We start from the raw sequence: 21522 nt of genomic DNA on the forward strand, positions 1-21522 counted from the left end.
CATAGACTTTTGATACCAGGGTTCAATGTAACTTTTTAAACTTGGCTTTCAGAACAGTTTCTTTGTGAGAACTATATGGCAACTTTAATTTACACTTCAGAGCTTGTAGGAGTTATGAAAAGTGTGTGTATTTATGTAATTATGAATTGCTTCCTTGTTTTTTCTTGTTTTTAAAGGCAACGCTATGGGTTATGTACGAATGATAAGGTCTGGTGGACTTCACTGCTGTAGCAGTGCAATCAGGTACTTCCACAAATATTTCATTTTTCTGTTTTCTTCTTCTCATTCCTTTGCTCCTTATTCATGCTCATATTTTCTAGGTTCTTACCCAGCCCCCATAAATCTTGAAAAAGTCTGTATTTATGCCTTCATTGAAGCGGAATTACCAAAAACAATGCTGGAATTCAGAACTGTACAATCATTGCCATAAACCACTAAAAATAAAACAAATTCTATCAACTCTTTTGCAGCATTTTTGGATAGAATTTATATGTAAGTCATTAGTCTTTAAGTCAGTAATTCCTGATGTTTATCACTTCAGGGGTGCATTAAGGAAAAATATTACAAGCCTTGAGGAAGTTGGAAAAAAAACATTTCTTTGATACTTCTTCCTGTCTATAGATGATTGTGTTTTATATAAGGTCATTAAAACATGGTGACTTTACATTACAAAGAAATAGTTGGTTTTCTTGCCAATAACAGTAAACTTACAGTTATCAAAGGCAGTGAGTGCTAGAGAGAGGTGATGGTAGCCTGGTAAAAGCAGAAGTATAAATGTTATGTATGTTTAGAAGTGAATTTAATAGTGCCTGGATGAGAATGGCATGGCAGGTATAACTTCAAGTAGTTCAAGCCTAGCAGACTAAATTAACTAAATTATAAATTACGGTAGATACTTCAGTGAACATAGGCAGTTGAGCATAATCCTGACAAACAGTAAGTTTTCAGGTTCGTTCCTGATCTGGAAGATATTGTGAACTTTGAAGAGCTGGTGAAAGAAGAAGGACTCTCAGAAGAAACACAAAAAGCAGCGAGGTACCCTAACATCATACTTTTGAGGTCTGGGGTATGGATGGGATGAAAGAATTGTAATTTTCAAGTTATGAATGCTGCTGTTAGGAGCATGTGTGTGTGTGTTTTAAAAGTTCAAGTAACTTTATACAAAAGTATTTGCTACTCTTCAAATCAGAGAAAATAGAGGGAGTTGTTTTAAAAATGCAAAGTGCATTTATACTAATAGACTGTTAGAACCTGGTTTCTTGATAAAATCCTTGTGGTTTAAAGGCTTACAAGCTTTCCTCAGCATGTGCCTGACATCTACTCTTAGAATGTTCAGGGCCTTAGGGAAAAAAGATGCAAATATTCTATTCGTAGACCTTTTGTGTGAAAATTAAGTCAAGAAACATGATTCAAGGTGGCAACAGAGGTAGGGCGTAACCTTGGACACTCTAGGTCAAATACTGGATTGTGGGTGTAGCCGAAGGGTGACCTAAGGGGTGATAAAGCAAAGAAACTTCTAGCAGAAACAGAGTAACACGCTGCTTATCCTTCACAGGCAGTTGGACTCTGTTCTCAGTGACCTCACACGTAACTTTGCAGAAGGAACGGAGTACTTCAAAATGCTGGTGGATGTATTTGCTCCTGAATTTCGCAGTCCAAAGAATATGCATTTGCGGAACTTCTATATAATTGTTCCCCCACTGGTTAGTGCTTGTGTTGTGTGTACCAGTACTTAGTTTTTTACAAAATGTATTAGATCAGGTTTGTGTCTAAATACTTTGTATTAGGCTGTTGACGAACATATTCTGCTTTCTTCCCTGATGGAGTGGGATCATTTGGGGCTTTGGACAACTATCAACAGAGCCATGCTATGTTTTTCTTTATTTACATCAATTCATGTACTAGCACTCAAAAGGTAACTTTAAAAATTTCTCCTGTTTGAATCAAATTTGGAGAAGCCAAGATGAAAAAGAGGAACAAAAACAGCAAGGATGAAGGGAGTTTAAAATTATGTTCTTCAGCTTTCTCGTGTGTGCTCTTTATCACATTAGGTATCTTTAGGGTCTTTTTAATGCTGTGTTCTAATGCCATAAAATTGGGGCCTTCTCTGTTGCAGTTGGACCTGCTTTTGCTAATAAGCTTGGTTTCAAAGGAGGTAATGCACACTTGAGTGGAGCAGAAATTCTGGGCATTTGGAGGCAGTTCGGTTTGAAGACCTAAATGATCTAAACATTCATGTGTAACATCCCATTTTAGAAACTAATTTTGGAAAGTCAGTGAGCCATAAACTTCAAACTGTGAGAGGACAGGTGTGTCATGGTGACAGAAGTGAGGGAAGGTGAAGGCTCGTGACAAATACTTTCGTTCTTTTTCCTTTCCATTTGTGGAGTTTTTTCTGACAAGTACAGCATTGGGAATATACCATCCATTTCAGGTTTTAAAAGGCATTTCATGTAGTTAGATGTTTGTGAAGTTGTTAATATACACACATTTCCATGTCTCAAGAGTAGTTATTGCATACAAACACATACCCATCGCTCGCTGTTACTGCTTGGATCTATTGTTCAACATCATTGTAAATGTGAGACTATTGCAATAGCTTTACTATTTTCAAAATAGAGTGAAATAATGTACTGTAGCTTTAAAACACTAATATCTTTAAGCTTTCCAGGAACTTGGACTATTTTAGTTATCCTTCACTTGTTTACATGTTTACCTCTAGTAATCACTGAGAGAATGCAAGGTAATAGTATGCAAATGTTTTCCAAAGCTTAACTGACTTCCTTACCAAAAAATCTAGGAAAAGGACGTATTGTCATGCAAATATGCCTAATGGGTGTGGAATTCTATTCATAGGTAACAGTGTGTATGTGAATACCTCTTAAAATTTGTGAGTCTTGATGATTCTGAGACAGCTTTTCACTCTTTCAGACCCTCAATTTTGTAGAGCATTCAATCAGTTGCAAGGAGAAATTAAATAAGAAGAACAAAAGTGGAGCAGCTTTCACTGATGATGGGTTTGCCATGGGTGAGTTTCAGCACACTGACTAGCTTTTGGGTAAGCCAACATAACTGATATTTGCAAGGAAAGTTTTATTTATATTTTGTGTGTTCCCATAATTAACAATTCCATAATCAAAATTTGGGTTGTCTTGGCTTCAGCACAATGGATTTGGGGGCTATTGCTGTGGTCAGAGTCTCCTGAGCATGGAGTGTGGCTGAGTATGGGAGCACACAGTTTTGTCATATGTTGGTACTCCCTGGTTTCTTTCAAAGCTTGCAGATCTTGGCAGATAAGAAGGTATGCAAGTCTTTGGGTAAGTTGTGAGGTTTTCCGGAGTTGAAGCTTGTTCTTTATTGTGACTTTTTTCCTGTTAGATTTAACTGTAAATCAATTGCAATTCAAACGTTATTTGTGTGGGAGTTACCAACTTGGGCTGAACATTAAAGATACTCATAAAATGTTTTACAAATCGCATGTTGACTTTGGTATGTGGTTTGTTAATGACTATAGGTGTGGCTTACATTCTGAAGCTTTTGGATCAGTACCAGGAGTTCGATTCTCTGCACTGGTTCCAGTCTGTTAGAGAGAAGTATGTGAAGGAAATAAGAGCAGTAGCTAAGCAACAGAATGTACAGTCCACTAATCAAGATGAAAAACTACTACAGACTATGAACCTTACTCACAAGCGACTGGAAGTTTGTTTACAGGTATAACATGGGTCTAGTTACGTTTTTTGTATTGAGTTCTGTGCTTACCCATCACAATCGAGGGATCTGTTTTCTGATGGAACTTATCAAGAGCAAAAACCATAGGGCATTGTCTTACAGCAGCAAGGCAAAAAGAGTGTAAAGACTTGAGGTTTGTGATCTGGAGGGGCTGTCATAAGTATTTATGATATTTGAGTGACGCAGGAACTTGACCTGGTTGATTGGAAGTCTTTGTCCCATGGAGTCTGAAGTCTAATGCAACTAAAACCTAAATGCTTAAAAAGAGGAGAATATAACTTTGGCTAAATTCTTTCTAGCAAAGTTTTTGCATAACACTGTAAACCCCAAAGAGTTGCTTCGGTGTTAATTCTGAGCTGCTAAGTTGAATGACATGCTAGCTGTCAAATAGAGGGAAGATGCATTTGAATTCCGAAGCATAGCATTTCAGATTTCGTCAGTGTGTAAATGCCTTCTCTCTTTCCCTCTGTTCTTGATTTGACAAGGCTATGGGGCAAATCTGTAGCTGACTATTGATAAATAGCCCATGATTACATTCTGCAAACGCAAATCTGTTGTTGAAATAGATAAAGCCCTGCATGTCCTCATGACTGCCATGCGTGTTCACTGTGTTAAGTCCTATGCTGTTAAAAGCCCCACATCACTGAACCTTGTTCAGGAGCTGCTCAAGCTTGTCATTAAATTACTGGCTTTGCATGACTGTCCGTGGGCAAGTTGCTCCAAATTCTCACTGCTGCTACAAACCTCATTTTCAGCTTCAGTAGATTAGTGACAGATTTGCTGCACTGATGCTGCTTTGCTTAAATTATCCTTTAATATTTTTGGATGACATTTGCTTTGTAAAATGCCTGTGAACAAGGTATGAATGGAGGAAGATTTTCAAAAGCTTTGAAACGATTTAGGTGTTGAAATCTTGTTGCCTTAAGACGCTTCTGAAAAATCCCATTTATATCTGCCCACAGAATCATTCTTGTGATATGCTGACACTGCTCTTCTGTATTTTTTCCCTTAGGAATTTGAACTCCTATATTTCTCCCTAAGTAGTGCAAGAATATTTTTCAGAGCAGATAAAACCGCAGCAGAAGAAAACCAGGAAAAGAAAGAAAAAGAAGGTGAGTGAATGCTAGATGTAGAACACTGGCTCATGAGGGAAGGTACTTTTCTTGCTTTTTTTTCCATAGCTGCTTTCCCACTACTGCGCTGATTGAGTATTCCAGAAAGAGTTTTATGGGGTCAGGGGTCATTGAGTAGTCAAGAACAGCTCACAGAGGCTTTCTTTGGAATGGGTGCATTTCAAGCTGGGCTTGGGGCAGGGGAAACCCAAAAAAACCCAACACCACAAAAAAGGCAACCAACCCCAAAAAATCTGAGACAGGGAGAATTGCTCACGTGCCATAATAGGAATTTCAGTAACTTCAGCACCATACTTACCTGCTCAATTACAGATTTTGACAATGACAGCCTTTTTCTACACAACCTTAGCTGGTGTGAAGTAAACTGGTGTTTTTCACCTGTTGTTTACCAGCTGTTTTTTCAAATTATGCAGGCAGATAATGCAGATAATATACGTGACTTTCAGATATTTATGGTATGTTTTGGTCTACCATTGAATTATCTTCAAAGGGTAAAATCTAATTTGTGATGTGGTCTGTTGACTAGGTAACATGGGTATTTTGCATGTTATGTCCATGCTTATATATTCTCCCTCGTGAATTCTGGAAGATTCTCCTGGGTCTAGGAAAATTCTTTTCAAAGAATTGAGAACGCTTCTAAGGATTAAGGTATAGAAATGCAGTTCAGTCACAGGTTACTTAAAAACTCGGGTAGCGGTACATTAAAAATGGAATTGGTAAATAATTTTCCACTGTAGTTTGGACAAAAGCACAAGTGACCTGTGAGAGATCAGTCACTGGTGCCAGAGATCAGTTTTCTTCTGCACTAGGAAAACAGTTTGAGAGAAAGAAGTCCTTTAGCATGAATTTATATTTGATCATATTCAGTGCAGTTACTCAAACAATTGTTCAACTAAAAAAAAAAAAAAAAAACCAAAAAAACCCCAGCCAAACAAAAAAAACCAATCCCCCAGAAAACCCCCAAAAACCAACCACAAGCATTGCGGTGAGTAAGAATATACGTATTACCCTGGCTTCTTCAGGAGAGCATTCTGTAGAACATCAGTTACTTAATTATATTTTAGATTAAATATTCACTGTTGTGATACGTGGTCACTTCTTTGAAAAACGTGTTTTGTGGTGAGAAAAGCTTGAAATGCATACCAGGGTGAAAGGTTTTGAGTAGGGTAATATCTTTGCTTTCTATTGTAATACTGGGGCAAAATGTATGAGCATGCATATGTAATCTTTACACAAATTCTACTGATTGAAGAAACTTTTCGCCCCAAATGCAGATTTCTTCACAGGGTCAGGACCCTTTGTGCTGCAAGGTCAGTTTGTATATGCTGACCGTGGTATACTGTATCAAGTGTTTTATGATATCAGTGTAATAAAATATATGTTAAGACATTATTACTGCCTTCAATAAAGTGTTAACCATGATCCATGTCTTTATTTTTTTATTTTTGTAGAAGAATCTGTTAAAGCAAGCAATGGAGATCTTCCCAACTCTACGCCTGCGGATCCTGTTGTGAAATGATATGGCTGGTATGGGTGATGATTACTTACTCAAATAATTCATGTTCTTGTTGTTATCAGTAACGCTGTAGGGGTAAAAGCTCTAGACTTAATGTACTTGCTCTGTTAAACCCAAGAGAAAATGTACAGTAGTATACTAGCATCTAGTGAGGCTAGGTCTGTGTTTGTATATCCTGTAGGAACTTCTGTTTTTCAGGAGTTGACGTTATTTCCAGCACTTTCTTTAGATTGAAAATAGTTATATAAAATGTTGACCTTGGAGGCCATTACTTTGAAGTACAGATATAAAAGACTTACTAATTTTTAGATGCATTCTTGCATCTCTAAAATAGCATTAAACAAAAACCCCCAAACTCTTAGGCCATTGGTGTGGTATTTGAACTGGTGCATCCTTCAAGCACTTCAGACATCTTTAATCAAGATACTGTGCGTTATCTATTGTCAAAAAATAATTTGGATATGTTTTTATGCAGTCCTGTTGTATTCAGTGCAGTCACAGATTACACTGTAGGATTTAACAGTGTATGTTGTGAATGTGTGTTAAAGCTGTTACACAAAATGGAAATCCTTATTAATGTCTTATGCCATAAACCCTTATTATTACTATAGCTAGTATTTGCGTTGTGGGAACTTAGGATCCTGTCAGACATCTATTTTCCCCTGTTGTTCCCCCCCACCCTGCCCCGCTCCACCCCACCCCACCCCCATCAGAGAATGGGAAAACCAGAAAAGTTAACATAATAAATTACTTTTCATTTCATACCGAAGGTCTGATTTGCATCCACAGAAGCAAGGAAATCCAGAGCCAAGACAGAACCACAATCAGCTCTTCCTTTTATGACCAGACACTGTGTGATGGGTGTCTGTAGCTATTAAGTGATCTTACAGTTCATTAATATGTTGTGCCTAATTGCAAGTTTCAGCCTCAATTCCGTATTTCCTAGCCTTTGTAGGTCTGTTGTGCTGTTTGTGTTGTTCATGCAGTCTTACATGCCTGATGATTAACAATAATTGCACTGCAGGCTCAGAAGCTGCTGAACACTGTGAGAACTCTGTATAAATCCAACATCTGTCAATGCCTGCAAGTAGAGGTTCTATATTGTGCAAGAGTTACTCAGATTCCTAACTTAAGTAGCTAGACTTAGCTTAAAAGTAAACACCGCTTTCATTGGAAGATATAGGTGTATTTTAATCTCCAAGAACATAAAACATTTCTAGGTTTTACTAACTAGAATAAACTACTGTAGTCAGTCCAACTGAGAATTACTTCTGGGGAGCGTTTTTTTTTTTTTGTTTTGGCACACTCAACTGTAGTTTTAGATCATACTTGTCAGCTTCTTTCCTCTCTTCTAATGACAAAAAAAGGTAATTTTTAATGGTTCAAATTGTTCCACCCACCCCTGTCACTGATTAAGACAATTCCTGATATGCTTCTGATTCGCCCTTTCCTGCCAGTCACTTCAACATTCAGAAAGCTAGGACAAATGTTTTGTTGCAACTGGAAAGACCAGACTGATACAAAAGTCCTTTTTGTTGGTTCTGAAAACACGACACACAAGCTTTATGGACTGTTTAATTCAGCAGGGCTCATTAAAGTTTTTGGTTTAAATTCATTATAACTGCAGAGGCTGCCCTAAAGAATGCTGCATTACTTGATTTCTATTTTTGCCTTTTTATTTTGAAACAGGTATTTTTTTGTAATTTGTGTACTTTCTTTTTTGACCAAATTGTGCCCGCACTGAACACTCAGCAGTACTGCTGAGATCTGCATTCTTGCTGCTGCTGCTGGCTTCCACGCTGTTGCAATCGGCAGTCGCAGCGTATGTATTTCCATGTTCCTTGCCTCAGCTGAAGTCATGCGAGTTCTTGGCTGGGAATGGCCAAGTCCTGCACTTCCTCACAGCGACTGCAGAATCACATCAGGATGGTGTTGGCTTCCCCCAGCATGGGTTTGCTAGGTAGCTCTGTATGGCCAGGACGTTACCCATGCTGTAATAAAATCTGCTCTAGTGTTTTCCCCTTCTCCTCTTTTTTTGGAAAGACACTATCTTGGATAGGTGATACTTTGCAGTTGAACATAAAGTGAATTGTGCATTTTCCTAATGTATGGTGGCTAACAAAATCACGTGGTTCTGGTGATGGAAATTCCACAGGAAAGACATAAGCCTATTTTTATAGAACTGTGTTTAATCTGGGAGACCTGACTGTATACTATATGTGGCAAAAATATATACGTGCACACAAATATGTACAGCGATAATAGAGCTATTCTTGCTAATACAGGATCGTAGTTTTATTTTCTTTCTTTTTGTCATGTAGCAGCATATACATGCAGAAAGCTTTTCTCATCTGACATACAAGCTGGGTCCTGGATTTGGATGTCACACACCCCTCTGTCAGCGAGAGTCACACTAAATTCTTCTTTCCCCACAAGGATCTGGAAGGGGTGCAAAATTCTTGCTGTGGTGCTACTACTATTGTCATTGCTTTTGCCCTCCAGTTCCAATTACAGGAACAAAATGGACCCTAACTAGTTGTCTACAGATGAGCTGATGGAGCTAAAACAAAAAGTGCCCCAAACTAAACTGACAGTGCTCACTGAAAATCCCAAGGTGATAAAAGGAAAGTGAGGATGATGAGTTTGCTTCAGGGACATAAAACAGATCTCTAGGCTTTTCCTTCAGGACAGGGGCAAAATAGGCTGAGGGCCAGTCTCTCTCCCCAGGAAGGCAGCTGCCACCACAGCTCTCACGCGTTCAGCCTTGTGACAAGGCTTGCTGCGCGTGGGAGCGGTAGCAGCTGCCCTTCCGGAGGTCTTGCAACCTGCTTCTGATGTGGTGCTGCGCCCTTTTGTGCCAGAAGCCATGGGCTGCCTTCCCCTTCCTCCTCGCGGCACTGAGGGAGGGAGCGCAGGGCACAGCCAATGCCCAACTTACCGTCGGCCCCGAGGTGTTTGCCTCGGCTGGTGACAAGTGATGGCCCCAGCAGCACCCAGCGGGTTTGTGCCTCGCGGGGAAGCGAAGGGTGGGTGCTGAAGGGCAGATTCCGGAGGTCCTACTGTGGTCTGTAATCAGAAGTACATCTGAGGTTTCATCTGATGTCCATCACCAACAGCTGTCTTCAGCTTCTCAGGTATAAAGGACCAAATGTAACATTTAGTGTTTCCTAACCCATTGTACAAAAGGGTATTTTGTTACCTCAGGCTCTTTTGGTTTGTGAGAACATTATGTACATAAAACTGTGTTAATAAATGCAATTTTGAGAACTTCATTCTTAGTGTCTTCAGTAACAGCAGTTCAGCAGGTCTTGTTGTTTTTAGTAAGACAGCTTCAACTTTTATTTATTAAGTTTTTGTGTCAGTTACTAACAGTTTTCTGCTATGGTTCTTCTAAACATTCAGCAACCAGCTAAATGGAATTTATTCCCCATCAGACACTTGCAGACTGGGATTCTTCAGGTGCTGCTTACAGAAAATCTAGTTTCCTAGTAAGTGAAGTTTGAGGAATTTCAGCCATTTGTTCCAGTTACCTTATCTTGATTAACACAAACTATGCCACAGATTACACACCTGCCCCCCCCCAACTGCTGTTTATTTTTGTTTGTTCTTGCAAAGTACAGTTTCTCACATTTTCAGGTTAAACTGGAGGGGGAAAAACTAAACTTACTAGCCAAATACAGTATCTAATTTTAGGAATAGTACTATGAGACTAGTCAATACATTGTGTAGATTTATAATTAGCATTTTATTGCTCAGTTTCTTAAAACCAAAGATTGCTGGTAGATTCAGCTGTTGCATGTCACCGTAATGTTAAAAATGCAAATAGTTCTTATTATAAAATACTTACTTGTCCTACAATTATGATCTCTGGCAACTTCAACTTTTAAGAAACCTAACCACAGAAAAACCGCACACAACTAACACGCCACATCTGCTGCCTACTTCTGATGTTTGCATGTCAGTGGTACTGAGAATAATAAATCAAGGAGGTACATTATGTCCATTATTTAATTACAGAATGGGGTGAGCGTGGTCTTCATGAAGGTACGAGTAGGCACTTAGATTTGTTTTGTAAGCTTATTCTAGATGCAATATAAAAATAGATTATATTAATAGGAAAAATTTACTGTTTAACAAACTTTTGTAAATAGGCTAGCACAAAAGATAGTATCTTGTTACACTTAAACTAGACTAAAAATAACTTCATCTGAAAATAAAGTAAATAGTGCATTTTTAACCTTCATTCAGATGCACAGGATCATGCAAACTATGAAAACTGACTGTGGTAGGAAATATGAGGCCTGATACTTGTTAAAGGAGCTGACAGCTCGCACCCAATTCAGTGGAATTGTAAATCTGAAGAAGTGCCATTAACCTTTTGTGGCTGACAGCTGTGCTGTCCTAACCGCCAGCAGGCAAGGGGCTACTGCTGACACAAGATTGTCCACTTCCCCGATGCACCTACACACCACACAGTCACAAACGCAAAAAGCCCGAAAGGCCAAGTCCTGCTGCTGCTCCACTGTGAAGCCAGAGGAAACCACTGTGAAGATGCCACAGTTGTTCTGGCAGGAGAACAGAAGCTGGCCCCCTGCGTGCGCCGGGGATGGAAACCCAGAGATTCTTGCAAAACCACTCCCTGGTTTTCCAGCTCCCACACAGGCTGCAGGAGGCGACAAGGGTTTTTCTTACGCTTCCGATTCCTCCCCTTCTTCGCGCATGGCTCCATCCTCTTCTGACTGATCGTTCAGAAGCACGAACTTCCCATCATTTGTTAACGGCACAGACTTCATTAGCTGAGCTAATGCTTCTGGGTCCTGAAGAAAAACAAAAGACAGTCCAGCAGACTGCAGCAATATTTGAGGAGCACACAGTTTTCCCAGTACTTCTTGTTAAGGTTTGCAACTTTTTTTTATTACAACCTTTAGACTAAAGGCTTGAAACAAATAACCCCTGTTGGTTCAGTAAAACCACCCCTTGGGTATATAAAAAAGTAATTGATTTTAAGCCTTTATTTTGCTGCTCTCATCTGGCACTGATGTAATTAGCAAAAAACAAGGAGAAAAGTAACTGTCTAAACAAATCATTTATTATACCTGTGCTTAGTGCCAGTAACTAAAAGCTCATTCCCCTGACTTGTTCTGAAATCTTAGCAGCAAAAATATACAGCAAATGTCAGTGTATTAGTGTTGCATCTTTACATAAATAAAATTTATCTACAAGGGGCTAAGTAACTTTGTGTTAATTTTAAGTGGGAAAACGCAGTGGGTTTTGTCCCCAAGAGAGGAAGGACTAAGAGTTTCTAAAAGTGAAATAGCAACGTGTGTGATTTACACTTCATCCCAAAGAGTTTATTTGGGTTTTTTTGAAAATCTTGCTCACAGCTTCCTTTCAAACATTAACAACTGGATCTGTATAGTCCCGAGTTTGATTTGAAGTGGTGAATTTGATCTCAGATCCAGCTACTGCAAAGTCAGTCTGGTTTTGCATAACCAATCCAGGGGCTGTGTTAAATCATGGCTGCAAAACTTTGTCATTGGGAGGCACAGCAGTTCTTTTTTTCTTACGCACACGAGGTACCTGGATGATGCAATCAAAAGCAGAATATGAATATCAGAACATAGACATGAAGAATGAAACAAACTTACCTTCTGTGCCTCAATGATTTCTTTTCCCAAGCTAATGGCATAGCAAATCTAAAAAAAAAAAAAATATATATATGTGGAGTTCAGGTTTGGTTTGGGTTTTGTTACTTAATTGGGACTTAAACACAGAAGTGTCAGTGCAAACTTAGTCTTAAATACAGGTCTAAGAGCAGAGGTGAAATACCAACTCACTGTGCTAACTAACTACATAAAAATACAACTATCTTAGGTTCTGCTTTCAAGGTTCACTTAGGCTTGTAAATTTTTGTACTCAACTCAGTTTTGTTCACCAAACTTTAGTTCCAAACCTGGGGGATCTTTTCCAGTGCATCTAAGAGTGTTACGGTTTTTTAAGCCAAAAGTTTTCCAGCACATTCCTTATTTCTTATAGTATGTTATTGTCACATGCAGCAGGGACCCAGCACATTACCACAGTAGGGCCGTCCACGTCTCAGCTGACATTCATTTTTGTTAGTGGTGGTGCTAGACACACACACTTTCCCCCATCTCTTAATGCTGGTATTAACGATCACATCCTTTCCTCCTTGTATATATATGCTGCTGCGTTACCTGTAAATTCAGTCCTTTTTAGATACAAGCCATCAAAGGCTTGCATGCTAAGGCCTGTTTTCTTGGCAAGAAATTGAGCTACTCCTGCTCCTGTAGCACTGCTTCCCAGATGTGTAAGCCAAGAAGCCCAAGACCTGTTTGCTAAATGAAGTATTTTATCAAATGTTACACAAACCTTTTCCCCTTCTGTGTTGCTCTCAAAAACATATGCGCTCATGGATTCTTCTCCCGGTGCCTCGCTGAGATGGACCACAAAGCCAATCAGTCGCCTGTTATCCTGATGAGCAGCAAACTGTGTCACAGTGGTGAGTTCAAACTGGAAAAGCGTAATAAAGAATTCGCTTGTTTTAACCAGCGTATGGTTAGGTTGGTCAAGAGCTCAAGTGCATGCAACTGAGTATTCAATGCTGGGCAGAAAACCAGATACAAACGTTACTTACGCTTGTTCGTGTAACTTGGGTTTGAGGATCTATTAACCTGCAATTATGTGTAGGGGGGGGAAAAGAAAGTATTTTAGAGTGATTCTTAGTAATTTCAAGGAGCTTTATAATAGTAAGGCAATTGTGAGAGCAGTTTTACAGATGAGGAAACATGCACAGAATCAAAATGCTTCATCTGATTTCAAGTTGGTCAATGAAAACGTTCAACTCGACCCTGTCTCTCTGCTGCTGACACATACAGGTCATGATACCTTTCTGCATCACAACGTGGTAACCAGCCTGTGCGCATGGACCAACACATATGGACACCAGTGCGCTCCAACTAAAGGGAATGTCTTGTATCAACATATTCTACAGCGATAACACTGACAACAGGACAGCAATGGCTCTCTTGCTGTTACTACATGTAAGGAAAGACAACCTTCCAAAGCATTTTTTTTGCATCTTTTTTTGTATCTTGTGAGGCCTTATAGCCCCACTGCATCCCCTAAATTTCAGTAGGATGTTCTTACAACTTAGTCAGGAGGATGTTTTCTAGGTACTAGAGTAAGAAGAGAGACATTTTTACTAAATAAAGTGAATCCTGGGACTTACTCCCTCCTCAAAGGGTGTAACGAAACCAAAAATACTTTACTAATCACAAGCTGTATGAAGAGAACAGAATGTTGACCAGGTGATGGTTTTACAGTACCTCAGGTTCTTGCTGGTGACCATGAGATGGGATTCAGTCATACGGAATATGTTGTGAATAGCACGAGCAGCTAACACTTGTCTCATAGCTTCATAAATCACCTCACTCGTGTCGTCTGACTGAACAGCCATAGATCCTAAAAACCGAACTACAAACATCTGCTGCAGGAGTGAATCTGGAAGACAAAAAGGCATAACTTCCTTCACTGTGCTACTTCAATTTTTCAGTAGGTGACGTTATCAATGAACTTATTTTCTTCACTTTGGAAATTCAACAGTAAACAGAGCCAGGCAGCGCTCTGACCCAGTTTTACAGTGCTTGAACTGGCAGCCAGTGTGGAGAAAAAAAAAGAAAAATCAAAGTTGCTTAGAAGCTTTAAAAGTATAACTGTTCCTTTGTGCCTCATTGGATTAGCTAGTAAAATTCACTTGCCTGTCTTTTTATCAGGTACACATAAACGGTGATAAATTTGATTGTGCACAAGCCTCAGCTTCCATCAAATTAACTCTTATCTTTAAACCTTGTACATTTCTCACTTTCTTCTATGTCCTGATCTTCCACACGGCTGACTCCGGTGAGGTTTTCATTAAATCCTTCCTTGCTCGCTATCACCACAAACTCCTATTTACAACTAAGTAGCCATTATGCGACAAAGCCATCATTTGTTCGCGCTCCCGGTACAGCTGGCAGTAAGCAAGGTGAAGCAGGGTAAGTCCTGCTGAATGTGACGGTTCAAAGGCCACTACAGCTGTGTCTACATTGCACAGGCACCACAAAGAGGGTTAAGCGTCAGTCCCCTTGTGCAGTACGAGGCGCAGGGCGGTCACCTAAGCACTGTACGCTCTTCTGCGTGCTGCACAGTGCAGCAGGGTGCTGCTGCTGCTGCCGCCGCCAGCGTGGAGCTGCCAGCTTCTCGCAGCCTCTCTGCTGTCAGGCCGCTTGCAGCCATCCTACCTCGCGATGGGACAGCACATGCAAGTGAGAGTGTTCAAACTGGTCAGTCTTGCTTTGGTTCTGTGAGCAGCTTCCTGACAGGGGCTGTGGGTTCCAGGCAGCGGCTGTAACTGGCACAGGGGAAGAGGGAACAGTCAGGGTCTAAGCCCTGCATGTGCCAGTAGAGGAAGGTCAGAACTGCTGACTTCTGCTAGCTTGTCACTGGGCGGAGGGGAAGGGGGCAGCAGTAAGGAACTCTCCCTTTGTTGAAAGAGACATGTTGCTGCTGCTAGCTAGCTACATGCTGGGCCTCTGTGAGATTTAGATTGTGGATTTCAGAGTGCACATGGGTAAGAAAAGGCTACTAAGCAGTACCAAACTTGAGCAGAATTATAATAGTCCCATCAAACCCTTTCTAAAGAAATCAACAGATACTTTATAAAAAAAGAAAAAAAAAAAAGACTAAAATCAAACATACCAAATCTTTCTGCCTTTAAACATTTGACATAAATCTAATCTGGACTACAGCTTGGAGCATCAAGAAAGAAAAGTGTTTGTTTTCACACGTAGTGATGTTTAAAAGACTGGCTTCTGAAAGCTAACTACCTTCAGCACTACCATGGATCTGTTACTGCTGCTCCACGGTGTCAGGTGCTTTCACGAAGAGACAATGAATAGCTGCCAGCTGAATTAGGCCTAAAATCATGACTAATTTTATCTGGAAAAAGGAAGCACTGACCTTCCTCCTCATCTCTGCTGCTGTCTTCAGATTCCCCAAACGGGTTTGCACGCCTATGAAATAAGAATAAAAACTCTAATTAGCGATTCTGGTCATCACACACACATGCTGCAGTACTAATTGTCTCCCCTGAAATCACTCAAAGTAATCCATCACTGTTGTCTCTGGCCGTACCTGCCACCTCTGTTCTGGTCCAGGAATTCTGTGGCAGGCAGTACGATATCAAATTGAATCGGTGTTCCAGGAGCAATGAGTTGTGTGGAGTCTTGAATGCCAGCCAAATCATTAGGAATTACTTTATTGTTTTCTGTATTCTTCACATTCTGGCTAAAGTGAAAATGGAAAAGAATGTTTCAATCAATCAATGACATCCTATCTTTGCTGTGGGAGACAAGATTATTCAAAAATCCAAAGCAGGATTGAGCCACTATACACAAATATGGAATATTTTCCTATTTACCCATTACTGAGAACTCTAATAAAATCTCAGGTTTATTTTTTTTGTACCTAAAATTATTTTGGAAAAATGTAAATGCTGGTATATTAAAAGTGAAGGCAGGTAACTCTGTGGGGGGGCTGACTTTCAGCCACAGGTTGCTCTTAGCCTCCCTTCTCTCTAATGGCCACATTTGCAGCTGCACTATCAGTGCAAACGGCAGAGACCTGACTTGTGCCTATAGGTGTAAATGGCAATCCTGACATCTTTTTCAGATCTTACTTGGCCGCAGGTTACAATGTGATAGTTAAAAAGAAGTGTTACACAGGTCAGATTTCTTCCTGCAACTTTTCTTAAAGAGAATGAAATTCTGTGTTTCCCACAGCTACAGAGGTCACAACTACACCCATCACTACATATGGTACACCGGGTTTACTAGCAGCATCCTTCTACTTCTAGAAAATTTCCTGGTTGCATACAGATGTAAAAGTGACTTTGGAGATTAGTTGTCAATGAAATAGGTATTTCCTTTGCCCGGTGAAATAGACAGCAATACTCCTCTATTTATAAAACTGTAATCAAAGTGAAACAGTTGTACTGTGAATAAAAGTTGAAAGAAATAGACTGGCATTCCCCATGGCTATATGGAATCTTTGGAATTTGTAAGCAATCATAATAAAGGGAATCATAAATCATAGTAAAGGCACTGGCCTGAGAGGCAAAAGATCTGGAAAAACTTGAATTTATACAAGTAAACGTCTGAGTATGAATTTACAATTTTGTGACAAAACTTGCAGAGAAGTCCCTTCATGGTGAAGTCAGTGTGACACAGACTTGCCCTATTTTATTTATCACACTGCTTCTTAAAGCAGGATTTCAGTCCAGCACTGGGCTTGAAAGCCAACGATGATGATGTAAGTCTGAAGAGTTCCCATTAAGCAAGATGCTAGGATCATGCGGACACAAAGAAATGATACATAAAATACTTATTTTGCATATAAGCATATCCTAAAACACTATTAAAAATATGTGAAAGAGGGAGCTTTATTGATTGACCTGAACAAGCACAAAAGAACAACAGTAATTATTCTGACAGCAGCGTAAGGCATATTCCTGTGACAGACTGACAGGAAATGCTTGAGGTAATATGCAAGAATATACTCACTTCTATGTATACTGGGGACTCTGCTGTATTATCCGCATTACAAGTCATTCCCTTACAGCAAAGCACTTGGAAATAAATCATTGTGTTTGTTCCCAAAGAAACAGCGAAATCCCAACACCAACCACAAGAAGCTTCAAAGCTGTGATGTGGAGCAATAAGCACTACCCTCAACACTTGCATTTCTTACAGCTTTCAACAGGAAACACCAGAAGTAGAGGAATTTGCTGGAGAACACAGGCCTGTAAAGCCAGGGCCTTGACAGGGCTTTCTCCCTTGGTCACTGCTGCCCTGTAAAAAAAGCAGGACTGAGCACACAGCCCCTAGCCCGTGCAAGTGAGAATGCTACCTGGGGTAATGAACTTCGTGTTTTTTCCCAAAGCTGGTAATGGGAGTCACTGCTTGTAGGGCTGTCTGATTTAACTTGATTGCAGCTGCCTACAAAAACAAGACAGAACAGCTCTTCTACACACTTACTTTACATTGCCACATAAAGAACAATGTGATAGCAAGTTGGAAGGAATGAACTGAAAGACAGAAACAAGCTCCTACCTCTGGATTGTCAGTGAGATAGATCTGTCTGGAGATGTTGTTGATGGCACATATCCACTGGAAGGTAAAAATGAAATTGAACTCTTCGAGTTCACTTGTATACAAGAATAACAACTTTAAGAAAATATTTTTACCTCCTCGTATTCTTTCTTGCTTTCTGCTTGAAGGGTTATACCCCTGAAATATAAACAGCGTATCAGTGCTAATAGTGGACACCAGGACTGTTTGACTCCAGGTCTTACAATAACATCACCAAGCTTTGTATCTATTAACCATGAAAGGAACAAAACCCACAAATAGGGAACAAAACCCACAAATAGGCTGCAGCTAAAGGATAGCGCATCTGCCGTTCAGGCAGTCGTGGGGGAGGACGGGAAGGAACATGCTTTTAATTTGGAAACACCCTTCTGGAAACCCAGAAAGGCTTACTATTACAGCAAACATGTTTTACATGAAACAGCTTCTGAAAGGGCAGGTGTGACTGGCTGTCCTCAAATAAAACCTGTCTCATACGCTTTGCCTGTAGGAGTAGTGATCTGAAAGCAGTATCTTCTGTCTTCACAGTCTACAGCCATAACAGAGCAGTTGTCCAGGTCCTGAATCAATCCTCCAGCTACTGCTCCTCTTGGCTGACACATCAAGTTGCCACCTTGAGTGAAGAAATACAGTCTTTCCCAAGTTGTAGTCACCAGACCTGTTTTACTAAGGAGAAGATGCAGTGATAAAGACTCATTACTATTTAGAAATTACTCCAAACATACGAAACTGCAAACATATTCTGATGCTAATCTAAACCTTACGTCCGACCCTAGAATTTTTTTTTCTTTTGATGAGTCTCTGTTAAGAAGTAAAAGCAGCACCTATTCCTAGCAGAGACTAATCCTTACAGAAAGCTGAAAAGTTAAACTGCTTTGAAACAACCCAAATTAAAAACATTCGCTGCAGTATCTCCTTGTTAAGGAATGAAAATTATTGGTATTGAGTAACTGACATGAAATACTATTAAGCTAGACCAAAAAAAAAAAAAAAAAAAAAGGTATTTTCAAGCTGAAGAGCAGCATGAACAATTTCAGTCAAAGAATCATCATTTTAAAAAGTATCTTCTGCAAGTAGTATCTCCTACAGAGTCCATCTCCTCCCTAGCTATGGAGTCCTATTACATTGTAATCCAGCTCTGAGAATGCATGCTTTGAGAAATTAATAAATGTCCACTCACAACAACAAAAGAATTACTAGTCAAATAGAAATGAACTGATATTTAATCAATCCCATAAACAGGGTTACTATATGCCACAAATGTACATAACTCCTGCAGAGGTTGATGGAAGATATTACTTGGAAAATTTGCAGAAGTAACTCTACGTATAGTATACATTCAAAGTTATGCGTTTGCATTACACAAATAAAAGCTTTATGGACAAAGGAGATTGTTTATGAAAACATGTACTAGCTACAAAGTATAGCTGTTTCTTTTTGTAAACACTATGTTTTCTTTAGCCTTAAGAACTGGGAACAATCTGAACCCAGCCCCATCAGTTTCTAACTTTAGCCACTTGAACACAGGAAATCATCCCTGTAAGTGAATTCAATCAGAAGTAAACTTCTGTTTTCAGGAAAATAGACTTAAATGCCTCTGATTTGGTTTAAGCTTCTAAAACACATTTCCAAAGATGACAAAGACACTTAGGAGCTGAAGAGTACAGCTACCATAGTCATTCAGGAGCCTCAAACACCTTACTGAGGAGTCTTTACAACCTAAAAAACATGTAGCAACTAGTCAGCAACTAAACAAACCAGTAGGTAGCAACAGTCTTACTTTCTAAGATTAAGGTAGCCAGCCTTCTGGATGAGATTTCTATTGATAGCAGGTGAAGTTACATCAGAATCTGGGATGTAAACAGATTCATTAACCGCAATTAAGTCCTGCTGGGATACCCTCATTTTTTCAGCTTCAGCATCCAGCTCTCCCTGTATGCTGGGAAAAAAAACCAAACAACAAACAATATAAGAATAAACCCAAAGCCACCATTAGTCAATTTATACCAGGATATAGCTAACACCTGTAAGCCAGAATGAATAAAAATACTAGTTGACATTACACTGGAGAGTCATTCAAAGGCAAAAGTTCATTTTTAGGACTTTACAGGAAATATCATGTAAGACTGCATGTCCAAGGCTTTCTCTAAGGACTAGATAAATCACTGCAGTTAGGAATGAACAGAAGGAAGAAGCATACAACAGGGAACTATACTCCCAGAAAATGTCACCTGAGCCTAAAGAGAGAAGATGCACATACTCTGTCTTTGGCAGGCGGGCAGCAAAATTGCAGCCAGGATTTCCCCTTGCCCTTTATTTTGCAAGCCCAGCTAGAAGACATTATTCTCCGTATGTCTCATACAGTAGCTATGCTTTCTTTTTTTGCAATTTGTACTAAACAGTTATCTTTTCCTCAAACAATATCTAGAGATCAGAATTATAAGCTTGTTTTTTAAAACCAAAATGATCACACAAGAAATGCTTAAGTGTTGAGAGGGAAATGTTTGTATGAATTTACAGCGCTGAACATGTACAGCTGTTGCCCCAGGATAGCAGCACAGCTCAAAGTAGGCTTTACTATACTGTATCTTGGCTTTCACAAAACTTTTTCTAAATGGTGCAACTGTAACATGTAGGAATTCCTGCCAGGAGACCACTGCCATGGACTTTCAACAGCAAGTTTTCCATGAATTCAGAACAACACAGTAACAAAATCTGTTGTTCAAGTCCCATTTTAGCTTTATGTTCCTTTATAATACTGTCTTCCACTTTGGTGTGATTCAGAAAACATCCTTGGTGCAGGCTGGCAAAACTGAGCTCTTTTTGAACATACCTGTAAAATCCAGTTTGCTTAAAGTGGTAACTGTGAAGGGGTATCTGAGTGCAAAATTGAACTCAGAAAGTAAGTGATAATTCGTTGCAGAAGCATCACACATATATATATAGACACATGTGGCATATGGGGGAAACAGAGCAGCTATTTCACTAGAACAAGCAAGCAGAGAGGCCACAGTCGGTCACCATAAGACAGTGAAATATCGTCTGTTTTTTTTCAGCTCTGCTGTCAGACAATCATTGGGAACCACATAATTTTCAAAGGTTCCCACTGACCACTTGACAAGCCCACTGATAAACCTGCCTTGTTTCCATCAACATCAGTGTTTCATTTGTAGACTCTTGTGATCAATACACACCAACGCAATGGGCATAATCAGAAAGCAACAAACAGCCTCCCATTTTGAAAATGTGTCGTAATTAATTAAAAAACCCACTATTAAATATATACTATAGATAGATAGATATACACCATACATAAAAGGGCTTAGATCTCCATGTCAGCTGCAAGCACTGTTTGGCACATCTGTTGACAAGGAAGTAGAAGATGGTTTTAGACCACTTGCTTGCACTTGCCCTTCTGAGAACCTGAGGTCTGGTTACACGTTCTGTGAACTGAGGTCCTGAGGGAGCTAGCCAATGTTCCTGCAAGGCTGGTCTCTATCGATAATCTTCAACAGTTCGCTGCAGCAGGGAAGGTTCCTAATGACTGAAAAAAGGTAAGTGTCACACCTGCCTTTGAGACAGGTAAGAAAAATAATCTGGGGAACTAAAAGCCAGTCAGCCATATGTCAGTCCCTGGGAAAGTTACAGGGTGAATTCTCCAGCCATTTCCAAACACACAAAGGACAAGAAGGCAACTGGGAACAGCCAGCACAGATTTAAATCATGCCCGACCATCCTGATCCTGATCCTGACCTTCTGCAATGCAATGACTATCTTGGTGGACTGGAGAAGAGCAGTGGATGCTGTTTCACTTGACTTCAGCAAGCCCTTTCACATGGTCTCCCATAGTATGCTTATAGCCAAACTGGTGAAATACAAACTGGAGGAGTCTACTACAAGATGGGTAGAAAACATGTCTGGGCTACTGAGCACAAAGGGT

At 39.8% G+C, this 21522-nt stretch overlaps 2 protein-coding genes across 2 annotated transcripts in view; one reads left to right on the top strand and one right to left on the bottom strand.

The window, feature by feature from the left end:
• Window positions 1-9650, top strand: part of WASHC4 (WASH complex subunit 4) — a 41460-nt gene extending 31810 nt beyond the window's left edge. The window contains exons 27-34 of the mRNA XM_080394022.1: window positions 177-243; window positions 949-1035; window positions 1556-1703; window positions 2932-3028; window positions 3515-3711; window positions 4742-4841; window positions 6314-6389; window positions 7149-9650. Of these exons, the coding sequence (XP_080250148.1) occupies window positions 177-243; window positions 949-1035; window positions 1556-1703; window positions 2932-3028; window positions 3515-3711; window positions 4742-4841; window positions 6314-6381 (764 nt within the window). The 3' untranslated portion in view covers window positions 6382-6389; window positions 7149-9650. The remainder of the gene's footprint in view (window positions 1-176; window positions 244-948; window positions 1036-1555; window positions 1704-2931; window positions 3029-3514; window positions 3712-4741; window positions 4842-6313; window positions 6390-7148) is intronic.
• A 449-nt stretch (window positions 9651-10099) lies between these two features.
• APPL2 (adaptor protein, phosphotyrosine interacting with PH domain and leucine zipper 2) overlaps window positions 10100-21522 on the bottom strand; it is a 38630-nt gene continuing 27207 nt past the window's right edge. Inside the window, exons 10-21 of the mRNA XM_080394024.1 lie at window positions 19363-19521; window positions 18060-18248; window positions 17681-17723; window positions 17547-17603; window positions 17344-17432; window positions 15571-15723; window positions 15397-15449; window positions 13725-13899; window positions 13034-13070; window positions 12769-12909; window positions 12027-12074; window positions 10100-11195 (exon numbers count right to left, since the gene is read on the bottom strand). Of these exons, the coding sequence (XP_080250150.1) occupies window positions 11067-11195; window positions 12027-12074; window positions 12769-12909; window positions 13034-13070; window positions 13725-13899; window positions 15397-15449; window positions 15571-15723; window positions 17344-17432; window positions 17547-17603; window positions 17681-17723; window positions 18060-18248; window positions 19363-19521 (1273 nt within the window). The 3' untranslated portion in view covers window positions 10100-11066. The remainder of the gene's footprint in view (window positions 11196-12026; window positions 12075-12768; window positions 12910-13033; window positions 13071-13724; window positions 13900-15396; window positions 15450-15570; window positions 15724-17343; window positions 17433-17546; window positions 17604-17680; window positions 17724-18059; window positions 18249-19362; window positions 19522-21522) is intronic.

The sequence above is a fragment of the Falco punctatus genome (assembly GCF_963210335.1).
Source record: "Falco punctatus genome assembly, chromosome: 6".
Classification (NCBI taxonomy): domain Eukaryota; kingdom Metazoa; phylum Chordata; class Aves; order Falconiformes; family Falconidae; genus Falco; species Falco punctatus.